The sequence below is a fragment of the Nerophis lumbriciformis genome, linkage group LG35 (genome assembly GCF_033978685.3).
Source record: "Nerophis lumbriciformis linkage group LG35, RoL_Nlum_v2.1, whole genome shotgun sequence".
Classification (NCBI taxonomy): Eukaryota; Metazoa; Chordata; class Actinopteri; order Syngnathiformes; family Syngnathidae; genus Nerophis; species Nerophis lumbriciformis.
The window spans coordinates 25,282,214-25,297,090 of NC_084582.2; the positions used below are offsets into that span (position 1 = coordinate 25,282,214).

A 14,877-nucleotide genomic window follows, 5' to 3' on the forward strand; every position below is an offset into this window, starting at 1 on the left:
TAATTACTAGTTTCTATGTAACTGTTTTTATATTGTTTTACTTTCTTTTGTATTCAAGAAAATGTTTTTAATTTATTTATCTTATTTTATTTTATTTTTATTTTTTAAAGTACCTTATCTTCACCATACCTGGTTGTCCAAATTAGGCATAATAATGTGTTAATTCCACGACTGTATATATCGGTTGATATCGGTATCAGTTGATATCGGTATCGGTAATTAAAGAGTTGGACAATATCGGAATATCGGATATCGGCAAAAAGCCATTATCGGACATCCCTAATTGATATCATGTAAATAAACAGAGAATATTAGGTCATTGTTCTGTGCAATAACATGCAAAACGATATTATCTAAAACAATTAAGCATACCGAATTGTTCATAATTGTTCGAGTCATACCAAATACTATAAAAATGGGGCCCATTACCTACCTGTTTGGCACTCAGCATCAAGGGTTGGAATTGGGGGTTAAATCACCAAAAATGATACCGGGGCGCGGCCACCGCTGCTGCTCACTGCTCCCCTCGCCTCCCAGGGAGTGAACAATGGGATGGGTCAAATGCAGAGGACACATTTTACCACACCTAGTGTGTGTGTGTGACTATAATTGGTACTTTAACTTTAACTTTAACTTTAAAAGTCAGGCATTTTTTCCGCAATCAGTCAGAAAGTCGTCCTCTAGGTAAATGATGAGTTCATGAGTGTCAGGTGAAATATGTTGGTTTATTTCAGTTGTGAATAACAATATATAAATAATAAATGTCAGTGTTTATCTCACACAAACATGTTGCTTTAGCTTGTTAGCATTAGCATTATGTGTACTGGGGTTGAGGCTAATAACTACACAAATGGTGGAGTTTCATTGACTAATCTACAACATGTAATAAAGTAAAGTTAATATTTCATGTTATTTACCTTCATTCCACTCGTCTACCGCGTCCTTTATTTTACATTTATCCAATGAAGTCAGAGTACTAAGGAGCTGAGGTCATCACTTCGAGTCCGGCTTCATACACACTTCTTGTAGCTTCCCGTATCGAAATGAAGCTTGTTGAAAATAATAAACAACCCTAAACTATATGCAGTTTAAAGACTACGGCTGAGTGAAAATACTGCAAGATAGTTTCCATGACCACCGTTCTTCAGCAAAAAGATGCCCCACTAAAGTTCTTGCAAGTCAAAAGTTCATTTTGTTCTTCTTTCTCTCTATTGTCAAGTATGGAACGAACAGGGACAAGAACATATTTGGACAATAAAGCGGACTTTGGGTAAATGAGAAAATGTGTGCTCACCACAAACATCTACCTTTCCCAGTACAGAAAATTGTGACTCCTTGCTCTTGTCATTGAAAAGTAAAGTATGTACGTTGTAAAGTACAGTATGGATGTATATTTACAGTCATGCATCATCACATACAGTATGTTCATCATAAATTTGAAAGGAAGTTTGAGTATTACAGCTTTGAGACATCAAAGGACTTTAAAACAGATTATTACAAAAGCAGTATTAAAATTATGTATTTTCCCAAAATAGTGTGTTAATTTTGATTGACAGTATCAGAGAGGTATGAGTGGTTGTACCTCTTTAAAAAAAGGCTGCTTTGGATTTTGATCATCCCTGATTCTTATGTGCCTGAATACTGAGGCCACTAAGGGTCTGAAAGTGTATTGCAGTGCTTGGAACCTATGTTGGGATTATTGCGTTAACAGTCAACATAGTCAATATGACTACATTTACACTGCAGGGCAAAGTGGCCCAAATCAGATTTTTTTGGAATGTGATTTTTTTCCAGCTGACTGTTTACACTGCAAGTAAAATGTGATTTTTATCAGACTCCAGTGTAAACGTGCATGTGGCCCCAATGTGGCCCCGATGTCACTTGCATGCGCAGTGCGATAAAGTAAAAAGGTTGACCGGGAGGAAGTCGCTACCACTACAAAATCAAATATAAGTTGCCACACCTTAAAAATTAGCAATTTCTCACGTGAAAATAAATCAAAGTGATATAATGTATGAATGGATGCATATAGTGTAATATATTTGGGAGGGTTCTAATCTTTTAATGGCTGTTAAGTAGAGGAGACACGGACATCAGCCTGGATCTACGGGAGCTTTATTCGTAAGGTACACCTGTGCAATAATTATGCTATTTAATCAGCATCTTGATATGCCACACCTGTGTGGTGGGATGGATTGTCTTGGCAAAGAAGAAATGCTCACTAACACAGATTTACACAGCTTTGTGAACAATATATGAGAGGAATAGGTGTTTTGTGTATATAGTAAAAAATGTAGATCTTTGAGTTGAACTCATGAAAAAATGGGAGCAAAACAAAAGCGTTGTGTTTATATTTTTGTTCAGTATAATTATCCTGTGTATTTTCTTACTTAACAAAAATGAATCTGGAGTGAGCAGTATAACAATTCCACAATCGTTTGGCACCATTGACAATTGCCTACTTCCAGAAAATCTACAAATCTAACATCCGTTGTGATAAAATTGACCTCGTATTGCTGCATGTCAAACAAGTTAGTGAATACAAAATCCTCACATTTCAATTTTAAAACATTATCAAATTACTACACCAGTCTTGGGCAAATTTAAGCCATTTTGCTATCTCCAAAGATTTGGGAAAAAAAAGGCCCAAATAGCATTTGCAGATCTATCACTGACTAGGTAAAACAACACCAGCACCACTGACAGCAGCAGTGATGCATGCAGAGAAAGGGGGAAGCTGAGGAAAATGTTATTTTGGAATTTTGCCTATTATTCACAATCATTATGAAAGACATAACGATGGATAATTATTATTTTTTTGCATTCTAAATGTTTAATAAATGCGATCAAAGCTCCACTTATAATGGAGTTTATGGAGCCGCTCTATTCTGCCTTTAAAGGCCTTAAAAGAAAACATCCAAACACCTCCATTAAAGTTGTATATGCATGATGTAAGTATATGTAATGTAGTAATGAGAACATTTATAATAACATTACATATTTACGTATTTTGATTATTGAAAGCATACGCGGCAAATTAATTTCATAAACGCATCACGACTTTTGCTTTTATTTCCAACAGCATAACTGATTACTACTCACTGCAGACTTTATGAGCACCAACAAACATAATTAAACACCCTTTACTGTGCAATGCCTGCTGTCATTAGGATGACAGCAGGAAACTGCTAGGATATTCATATATTCCCATTTAGATGAAGAATGACTCATAATCCTCACGAAGAAAAGGGGGGTGGACCTAAGTGTCTTTTCGTGTCGTTCTCGCCATTCCCGGGTCCTAATTGACTGTCGGTGTACCATTTTGTCGGAATACGTCTTCAGCCTTCTTCTTTCCAGGTGAGTGGCATGATTTATGATCTAGAATAAACTTACAGGTATTAAGGAAGCGAGGAAACAGCTGACCACTTGATGATGTAAACATTACACACAAGCTTGTGATCACTGCACCGCTATAAATATTTTTTTCTGCCTTAGCGCTTATAATGACAATATCACTAATGTTTGTTTAATATTCAAATCACAAAATGTAAATGGAGTATTGTTGGCATTGGTTAATTATTGTATTTTGTGGACAAAAAAGAGGACCTCCTATTGGCTCCGCTTTAAAAGGACTTTTATTTACGTTTCTTTTACAAGTTAGAATGCATTAAAAAAAATCCATCCGTCGTCATGTCTTTCATAATGATTGTGAGTGATAGACACAATTCCAAAAAAAGTGAAGTGAAGTGGAAAGTGGAATAATGTGTGTGAGAGAGAGAGTGGAAAATGCTGAAAATAATATAAAAAATGGCTGACTCAATCAGCACTCTATAGACCCTGTTTTACGTTAAGAGGCTCCTGAAAGCATGCTTGGAAAAAGAAAGGGAGCATTTGACAGCTAGAGTGAAGATCCAGTGAGTGACTCGCATTGAGATGAAAAAGAGAGAAGAAAACTGAGAAGACTGATGGGTGTTTCCAACCACAGAATGAAAGTGAAACAAAACACAAACAAAATGCTTTAGAGAGTTTAAGGATAAAAACGCCCATTTTTAGGCCAACGGATGTTAAATATCATTTAAGAACAAGAACCAACAGAAGTATTTGCCCTACCAGAGTTCCTCTTGGAGATGTACTTGACGTCATCGCTGGCTCCTGAGGCAAATAGGGCAAGGATGAGGAAGAGAAAGAGTGAAGTCATCGTTGCTCTTCTCTCCGCTGGGACCTTATTAACAAACCAAACAGAAACAATTTTACACATAACACGTCATATATTACTGTGTAATTTCATTAATCTTAAAAATCCACAACACACCTAAATATTGGCATTGTAGAACAAATGCAGTGCCTCAGCTCAAGAGCGCCCCAACATATTTTTTTTTTTAGATATGAGTCGTCTCTCGGCTAATTTTTTGCTTAAGTTTGTGTTCCGAGTCAGCTTCAGACACCCTCATCTCCAATCGCTGTTCCCACCAAAAAAAACAGAAAACGTAGGAAATAATCAAAAAACAAAACATAAATGGTAAATTAGTTATACTTGTATAGCGCTTTTCTACCTTCAAGGTACTCAAAGCGCTTTGACACTATTTCCACATTCACCCATTCACACACACATTCACACACTGATGGCGGGAGCTGCCATGCAAGGCGCTAACCACGACCCATCAGGAACAAGGGTGAAGCGTCTTGCTCAAGGACACAACAGACGTGACAAGGTTGGTAGAAGGTGGGGATTGAACCAGGAACCCTCAGGTTGCTGGCACGGCCACTTTCCCAACAGTGCCACGCCGTAAGTGTGCGGGGAGTCGACTCGGCAAAGCACTTCGAGCATGACACTTTCTAATTAGCGCCATACTAATGCAGGAGGAGTCAATAACAGGCCTTGATAACGCAAGCTATTGATGTTCTAATAATTTCCAAACAGCAGACATTGATCCATGAAATTATGGGAATACATTAGATTTCATAGCGAGAACTGGACTGATTTCTCAACCAATAATATCTTAAATCAGAAAATGTAATCTTAGGGATTTCAATCCATCCTAACTAGACTGTTCAGTTTGTCTTACAATACGTTCACCCTCTCATCTGAGCAGACTTCATCATAGACTTGTACAGAATAGTCTGAGCGCTTTGTGTTAAAACTCAAACCATTTATGGTCTAACACATGGGTCTCAAACTCATTTTACCTTGGGGTTGCTTGAAGTATAAACTTCAAAATCACGTTTTAACCATGTGACTAAATGGGTTAACTTCTTCAGCCAGCAGCTATACAGGTAGTGACCCGGAGCTATGTTAGTGTGCTTTCAAATGCGATTCAAGATTGCCATAATAAATGGTACTACTAGCCGCACAGAGTGTGCAGGCCGCGAATAAACTCTAAAGTTAGATAGAGGGCCACATAATATGAGCCTGCAAGCTGCAAATGGCCCATGAGCCATGACTTTCAGATGCCAGCAAGACAGGTGCATGCCCAGACAGAAATGGTGTTGCTCTATTATCGTGCATTACAGCTGTCACCACAACAACAATCATTAGAGCTGGGATTCCCTTTGTTAACATTGCATTATAGTGTGGAAACACATACACAATATCAGTCTTTAGGATGGAATCAATTTCATGAGCATTCCATGTATGTGTATTAACCCCTGGAACCAAAAAAGTGTCTGTCTTTTTTGTATTAGTGTTGAGTTTCGTAAGAAGGGCTAAAAAGGACAGTATTGTTAGTGGGAGAAAAGTAATGTCGCAGACTACCTCCTCTCTTCAGGGATGTTTTTTTGTTTAACTTTGACATAGGTGACTTTCCCAACACCCCTTTTGAGCCATCCGTCTCCCCTATCCAGAATATTTACATGTTTCCCCTCATAGGAGAGCTTTCTCTTTGAGGTGCAGGTAGACAGCTGAGTCTTAACCTGAAGAGTGTGGCCGTCTGTGTTGTCTGCAAGCGGTTGTTTTTTCCTGAATAAATGAGAATATCAATTGGCACATAAAAGGCAGAGCCGGCCCAAGGCATAAGCAGACTAAGTGGCAGCTTAGGGCCCCGCAGCCACTAGGGGGCCTAAGCGTACACATATATTTACATTGTTTCAATAGTAGTTTAGGGGTGTTCACATTATGGCCTGCCGAAGTCTTTAGTGCTGCCCGCGAGACATCACAAGTTAATAACGAATGGCCCACAGTGTATTTTTATCTATATTCATACCGCTGCAATTACCTTTGGTATGATATCGAAAAGCTTTTGACACCCTCATGGGGAGATCGATGGAAACATTAGTTAATAACCACAAGTTTGTTTTGTGATACAATCAGCACAACATTAAAGTATATGACCCAATCCAAACAACTCTACCCACTCATGGTGTAAATTAACTATAATCGACAAATAAAGTCAACACACGTTCGCAAATAACAAACATTCTGCTCATTGAACTTTGTGGACATTAGAAAAACAGTTAAAGTGGAAGTAGTTGAAGTTTTGTGTTGTTGTTCGGTCGGTTATAGTTTGCTTTAATCAATGCAAACTGAATTGAATAATAATAATAAGTTTGAATAATAGAAGTGGTATTTTGCTACAAAAGATTGTTGTTATTTTATAATCAACCCTTGCCGTGTTGCGAAAAAAAGTGTTGTAATGTGTGTATTTGTCTATTCGTATCTTTGTGTGTGTGAGAGTGTGTGAGCGCGCATCCATATAACAGTGAATTGCCGATTACTTTTGAAAAGGGCTTTATTGCAGTTTGTACTGTATTCTTTCATGTTTGGCAAACTTCCCTTTTTTCAATTCGGTAGGAAATAAATATGTAGACTTAAAGCATAGCCATCGCAGAACATTCCGTAACATTCAAAGAACATCATATGTAAAGTTTCGGGAACGGAAAAAATGCTTGCCGTATGCACATATGGAACCAAAAAGCAACCCATATGCACCCATTAGGTAACGTTAATTCCCCAAAAAGGCTAATGTAATCACAACGTTCTGGGAACCAAAATGTTGAGCTGTGTTAATTGAAAAACATCTAAGTAAACGTGAACACAGATCACTCTGAGACAGTACACATAGTTGTAATGAATAATATTACAGAAACAACTGAAGTTAGTGTAGTTATTTACATATCAAATGTATTTACAGTACACGCCTACATTTACATTTAAACTATTTTTGTTACCTTGTTTCTGGCAACTTTTTTCATTAATAATATTTAAGTGTTTGCTTGATATTTTATTTAAGGTAGAATGTAAACATTAAATAATAACAATTAGCTAAAAAAAAAAAACCCTGGTGATTTAAGACTAATACGTACAAGACTGGTGAGACAAGGTGACACTTTTACTGTAAATACAAAGCTTTATCACTTGGAACGTTCAACCCCCAGGCCACTCTGATAGCTGAATGTTCTACATTTTAAAATTAGGACCCATAAGTGACACCCTGGACATCATTCAATCATTGATATTATTTGTGTTATTATTACATTGGTATTATTTATGTTCTTCACTGGGCCACCAGCATGTATTTATAAATCACATGCCATATGTATAGACATTCCAGGCAACAATAGGATAATGTACACAACACTGCCAAAGCCGCAATGAGATTATAGTAGATGTGTGAATGATCAACAATCAATAGTATTAGCAGAAATAGAGGGCCCAAAAATCAGATATAAAAGACCGCAAAATCAAATTTTGCTCAGGGCCCTATGGAGGCTTGATAAAATGTAATCGTCTCCAAACAGCAAGAGTTTCCTGTTCAGCAGTAAGATTAGTTTCAAACAGGGTGGAACCGATTTTTTTTTTAAACAACAATAACGCTACATTTTCATAGTCGTATTTATGTTGTAAAAAGCACAAAAACAGTGTCTATTTCTTAGAGCAATGCAGAAACCATCTTCAATGGTGTGTTTTAGATGTCAATCTGTGCCATACTTAGAGTTTTTATCAGTCTGTTGTTGGGTGTCGCGAGAGAAGAAAATGGAGTAAGCCCATGTATGGAAAAAGTGGGCCTAACAAAAGAATACAGTAAAAACATTAATATTGATCGAGGCAGGTTTTGCAATTGTAGTGCTGCAAATCGATATTTCCAAACAAAATTAACAAACAAAAGACCTAAAACACACACACACAGACATTAGAGTGAACTGCATGTAATCATATTGATTTCCCCCTGTTATTACACACAAGCACAGAGTGTAAACCACAAAGCTGAACAATCGAAAAAGACGACCCAGCACTCATTCAGCTGCATTCTCCAAAAAAAAAATTAACAATGAAGGGGACATATATACTTCAGCTTGAGTGATGACATCGTACCAGATTCCCGAGAATGGTAGTGTAGATAATGACAGGACCAACGTTCCATGCGCAATTGCGCACTGCTCATGCGTTCTCTATGCACAGCAATTCAATGCCGCGCAAATAATCTAATTCCATCGGAACTCTAAACAATATAAACACAATTTGTTCTGCATGACTTGCAACGCAAAGCGGCCACAACAGATAATGATCGTCAACACTGTTCAAATATTGTAACATCTGTCGAGACGCTTTAAAGAGTACAGGAATGACATCGATCACTTTAGTGAGCAAAACTGTTTATTGTCGGCCGTAATAAGTGTCAGTGCTCGAGTCATTGTTACTTGCCGGAGCTTTTTAGTAATGGACACACTACACGAGCAACAACAACAGTAGGAATCCACACATGTAAGCTTCATCACGATACCTGGTCAGTTTTTTGTATGAAGATATTGTGCATGAAGATATTTTGTTTGTTTTGTATTGCAATTGCTGACTTTGTGATGTTCTTTGTATTCATAGTTGTGTTGTTTGTCTGAGTAACTCTGGCGGTCAAAGCTCGTTTAATACATCTGCATTTGACGAGTAGAGGGCAATATCGCTTCATTTTAGGTTTCATTGTGTTGAGCCACATACATTTTGTGCAATGTTTGCTGTGGATGTTTAATTTGTTTTTATTAAAAAGCATGTTACTTGTTAGAATTCTGGTGTTTTAGCCTCCTCCCCCCTCCCAGAATGGAATAAGGGCATTTACTAATTTCAATAAGGAACATTGATTTGAAAAATCAGACCATAAGGGTGACCATACTAACGTCAACACAGCCGTTAAACTTGGCACTATTTTCACCACGACAATCGAGATGACCATGGCGACCTGTCCAGGGTGTACACCGCCTTCCGCCCGAATGCACCTGAGATAGGATCCAGCACCCCGAAAGAGACAAGCGGTAGAAAATGGATGGATGGATGTCTTCAACAACTGCCTCATCAATCCAAGGTCCCAACGTTGGGGAGCATTGCCAAACGACGAGATGCGAGATGTTCCGAGACATCATCAAGAACATCATCAGCTCCATATGACATTGGTGTGCCTTTGATGTAAACAATGTGGAATGAAAAAGCGGGACCGCAACGCTAACTAACAACATGGGATAATAACAAAACAGCTAAACAGCTAGGTGCGACTGCAAGTTGACCAAGTTTTGGCGAAACAACGTATGCCCGGGGTTTCAGTACATGGAAGCCCAGTTCTAACTTAGAGGAATTAACCAAGATGTGACAAAGTATTTTCACGCCGTGGCCGTGTAGTAGGGGTCGGTGACGTTTGGAGAATTCACAAAGCGTCGAAAATGTCGTATACATTATTTTTTCTAAATTCTCAATCCAGGGAAATATTAGATTTATTATTAGTGCTATTGGGCAGTACGGTGGAACAGGGGTTAGTGCATGTGCCTCACAATATGAATGTCCTGAGTAGTCCTGAGTTCAATCCCGGGCTCGGGATCTTTCTTTGTGGAGTTTGCATGTTCTCCCCGTGACTGCGTGGGTTCCCTCCGAGTACTCCGGCTTCCTCCCACCTCCAAAGACATGCACCCGGGGATACGTTGATTGGCAACACTGAATTGGCCCTAGTGTGTGAATGTGAATGTGAATGTTGTCTGTCTATCTGTGTTGGCCCTGCGATGAGGTGACCCCAAAAGGAACAAGCAGTAGAAAATGAATGGATGGGTATTAGTGCTATTACTTTGCGGACATTAGAATGCATGAAGGACTTAAGAATGCATGAATCGCTTGTGTCATCTCTGAGGACATACATACAAAAATAATTGGAACCAGTAAGTCACAATACATATTTTTCTTAACTTTACAAGCAGTAACTAATATCTTATGTTGCACAGTGACCTACTGTTGAGTAGAACTTCAATTGCTGCCATACATTATCACAGCAGTTGAGTGTCACTGACTAAAGGCTCCAATTAGTTCTTGTTGAGCAAAGGTCAAAGCCATAGCACACCCACAACAACAACTGTGTTTTTGACACACGCAGTTCTATTTATCTGTTGTTTTTCTGCATGTTGTACTGCACAACACAAAATTGTTCAACAAGCCTGGCATCCACTTTATGAAATTGATTTATTATGTGTTGCATGTGGTGTCTGGCTAAACGGTCCTTGAGCATAGTACACATACATAAGTATGTGCTAGCTTCTAAAATTTATAATAGGAATTTGGGTGGTCAAGTACTGTTTTCATAAAATATAAAAAACATTTGGGCTTGTGTGCCCCTTTAACCAAATTACTAGTACAAATACAGCTAGTACAATTTTGTGTTACAATGTTTCACTGTGGAGAGGGGCGTGGTTCAAGCGTTCCCTGCGGGCGAGGTGTGTGCAGGGGCCGGCCATGAAGCAGCAGACAGGTGAGTGGATAACTCAGCTGGAACAAGTTATCTAATCACCTGTTCCTTTATTAGCAACGTCGGAGACCATGAGGGGAGAGCGGAGCTGGAAAGCAGAAGCGAGGACACAAAGGACAGAGCTGAAAAGCCAAAGGAGAGACATTGGATTGGTGGAAGAGCTGAAAAGCCAAAAGAGACTTGTGTGATAAAAATAATTAAAACAATTGTAAATGCCGCAGCAGAGTGTTGTGCCCTTTCCTGTGGTCCCAGAAGAACCCGAGACAGAGACATCTTCAAATTCACATTATAACATGTTGTGGTCACAACCCACTAATTTACAACTACTGTACTTACATGTGTGCAGTGGAAGAAAAGGTCACTACACTGAGAAAGGACAATATCACTTTTTAGTGATGCCCTACATTGTGTCACCCAGGCATAATTCAGACTCGTCTGATTGTAGTTCATCAAATTGAAGAAAAGTGAAGTCAAATTAGACATTGTGAAATGCTCAGCAAAAAGAACCGTTGCTACCATCATGGACAATAAAGTAAGTATATTTGAATGTGTGAAAAGGATCCGCTCCTTCAAAAAAAAAAATAAAAAAAAATGAATGGTCTTATTATCGAGACTTACTGCTTCCAATAATCCTGTGTCTCCCTCCTTTGCAACACCCCTTCCAGTGTGCAAGACAACCACAAAGATAAAAGTAGTTTTTGTATCACTGTTAAATGTAACTTATTTACTTACTAGTACTAGTGCTAATGTATTGTTTTTATATGTCCATCATGTATTGTGTGTACAGTTGGAGGGGACCTAGGTGGTAATGTATGTATAATTTAGGTAGCTTCGACAATAAACCCGAACATACAACACCATTGTGGGAACATAACTCGTACGTAGACCAAGCGGGAACCTCCTGTCTTGGCTGTAAAAAGTAAAAATGCCCGTGTGTGCAAACAAATTAACTGCAGTGGCTCTCAACAAGTAATCATATTTACAAATCCTTTACAACAACTTTCATATTTAACGTTGATGTCAATACTGGCATACATACGTCACATTTATACCACTATAAACCAATGAAGGACATGTGGTGAACCTATTTCCACTAAGTTTCTAAAAGTACAAAGAACAAAACGATTCCCAGTTGTGGTTGTGGTGTACATGTGTAAACAAATATTTAATTACAATATATTGCATCTTATAGAGTTCGATCAAATCTAAAAGGTGATAAGTGAAATATATATTTTTTAAGATACTGTCAGTTGCCACTGTTCTGTTTATTGTTAAAAACAACAACAACATTTCAGTGGATGACACTGTGCTGCATGACACATCATATATGGCATGAGGCAATGGATCAACTCAAATCCCTCCAGCTTGTCTAATTAACAATCTGCTCTCATGCGCTGCTTTTTATGCCAACACACAATACATCCTTTGGCCATCATGAGAGAGTTTATCATCATTTCAATTACAAGCATTACCAAAGAGAAAAGTTTGGATGTTCTGTTTTCATGTTCAAGTTAGTAAGTGATCATTGCATAATGTCATACAAATATTCCTAAATACTAGGGGTGTGGGAAAACATCGATTCAAATTCGAATCGCGATTCTCACATTGTGCGATTCAGAATCGACTCCCATTTTTAAAAAATCAATTTTTTTAAATATTTATTTATTTATTTATTTTAATGAATCAATCCAACAAAACAATACACAGCAATGCCATAACAATGCAATCCAATTCCAAAACCAAACCCAACCTAGCAACACTCAGAACTGCAACAAACAGAGCAATTGAGAGGAGACACAAACACGACACAGAACAAACCAAAAGTAGTGAAACAAAAATGAATATTATCAACAACAGTATCAATATTAGTTACAATTTCAACATAGCAGTGATTGAAAATCCCTCATTGACATTATCATTAGACATTTATAAAAATAAAAAATACATGTGACAATAGTGTCACAGTGGCTTACACTTGCATCGCAAGTGTAAGCTTGCGATGCAAGTGTAAGTGTCATAAGCTTATGTAAGTGTCATAAGCTTGACAACACACTGTGTCCAATATTTTCACAAAGGTAAACCAAGTCATATTTTTGGTTCATTTAATAGTTAAAACAAATTTTACATTATTGCAATCAGTTGATAAAACATTTTCCTTTACAATTATAAAAGCTTTTTACAAAAATCTACTATTCTGCTTGCATGTCAGCTAAGGCTGCAGCTAACGATTATTTTTCTATCGATTAATCTATAGATTATTTTTTTCGATTAATCGGTTAATCTATAGATTATTTTTTCGATTAATCTATAGATTATTTTTCCTTTTACCGATTATTTTTTTTATTTAAAATGAAGATGAAAAAATAAATGTTGGCCAGTTTTTTCAAAAGGCATGACTTTTATATACAAAAAAAAAAGTATGGCCACTCAGTCAACATTGACAACAACATGACAAAATATTCTGTAACAATGTAAACATTTAAAACTTTTAACATTTAACAAAATTAAAAGTAGCTTATTTGCTTTTTAATGTGCAAATATAAAAGTAAACATCCAGTGCAAATCTTAATATTCTGCAATAGTATAAGCATTTCTAAAGTAAAAGTATTGCTTATTTTGCTTTAAAATGTGCAAAAATAAAGATAAACATCCAATACAAAAAAGTGCAAAACGAAATATTCTGTAACAGTGTAAACATTTCAACAAAAGTAAAAGTATTGCTTATTTTGCTTAATAACACAACAATGATAGTATGATTAAAGTGAAAGTTAATTGTTGGTTTGTACATAGTATATGTAACTGTTAATGTTGTAAAAGGTATTTGCACAACTAATTAACGTTAGCGTTAAAGAGGAGCGCGTCTTTGTAAACACTGAACAGGCATGCCAAACGCGCCTCTCAGAGCGAAACAGTGTTTTAGTTTATGAATTTACAACGCAGATACAAATGACACATTCATGATTTTGTGTAATGATGACAATGTATACTCACGCGGACGATTGACTAGTTGATGGTGATGGCAAGAACGCTGTCGGGTGTTTTCTTTTCAAATGTTCCTTCATAGCCGTTGTGCTGCTATGATAGGCCATTTCCACTCGACACAGTGTGCATACAACAACTGTCAAGTGTTTTGCTTTTTTCGCTGTGCTTATCCCACACTTGAAGGGATGTACCAATGCTGAATGTGGCTTCTGGATTTCACTCAAAAGACCAGACCGTAGTTACTTTTTCCTTTTATTTTCCTTTAGTTTGCAACAGTTTTTCCAACCAAGAAACAGCTTCTTTTTTCTTCTTTAGTCTTTTTAGCAGTCTTTAGCAGTGTTAATAGACTTTAGTTTATTTAGCTGTCATTAGCTGTCTTTAGTAGCCTTTAGTAGCCTTTAGTAGCCTTTAGCTTCTTTAGTAGGTGAAAAACCTTTAAGGACAAAACACCACAAGATAAACATGCTGTAAAAAATCAATCAATTATCAATCCCATAATTTACAACTATTAACTAGCTATCAAACTCTTAACCATTAAACAAGTGCAAGAAAATGGACACATCTTTTCCCTTTAAGTTAAAACAGATTTTAAATAAATTGTCTCAACATAAATGCACCAAGATACATATAAAATACATTTAACACCAGAAACACAATAGATAAATGCAACAGAAAACCCAATATGCAAATACATAAATACCTAACCAATTAACCACCTATTTAGATACATATTTAAAATCCATATTCAATATAAATATATTATTAATTTAGCAGTGAAACACTCAATCTTAAACGCTGTCTACTGGTAGAAAAATGCCCCTTTTTCTACGCCCTCACCAACACAGTTAAATCCAACACTTTAAATTGAGCGACTTCACCCTCCTGATGAAGCAAACTGCTCCAACATTTATCAAACTAAGCAAAGAATATCAACACTAAACAACAGTTACATAACACACTGTGTGTATTTAGCCTCCAGACTAAGCACGCTACATGCACACAACCCCCCCTCCCATCTCACCAGCGCAACAGGTGCGCCACACCCACGAAAAGAAATATTAAATCTTACATACTTTTGGCACAACTCTGGGTTATCTGTAATGAACTAAACCTTTTTCCACTCTGCGCTGGCGTCTTTTGTACTCCTTGATTTGACACAGCGGTCTAATTACCGGGCTCGCGCACCAGC

General features: G+C 37.3%; 1 protein-coding gene across 1 annotated transcript in view; it reads right to left on the minus strand.

Annotated features, from left to right (window-relative positions):
- The window catches only part of il1rapl2 (interleukin 1 receptor accessory protein-like 2), a 647,587-nt gene that overhangs the window by 508,638 nt on the left and 124,072 nt on the right, over window positions 1-14,877 (minus strand). Inside the window, exon 2 of the mRNA XM_061927700.2 lies at window positions 4,111-4,222. Coding sequence (XP_061783684.1) covers window positions 4,111-4,198 — 88 coding nt within the window. The 5' untranslated portion in view covers window positions 4,199-4,222. The remainder of the gene's footprint in view (window positions 1-4,110; window positions 4,223-14,877) is intronic.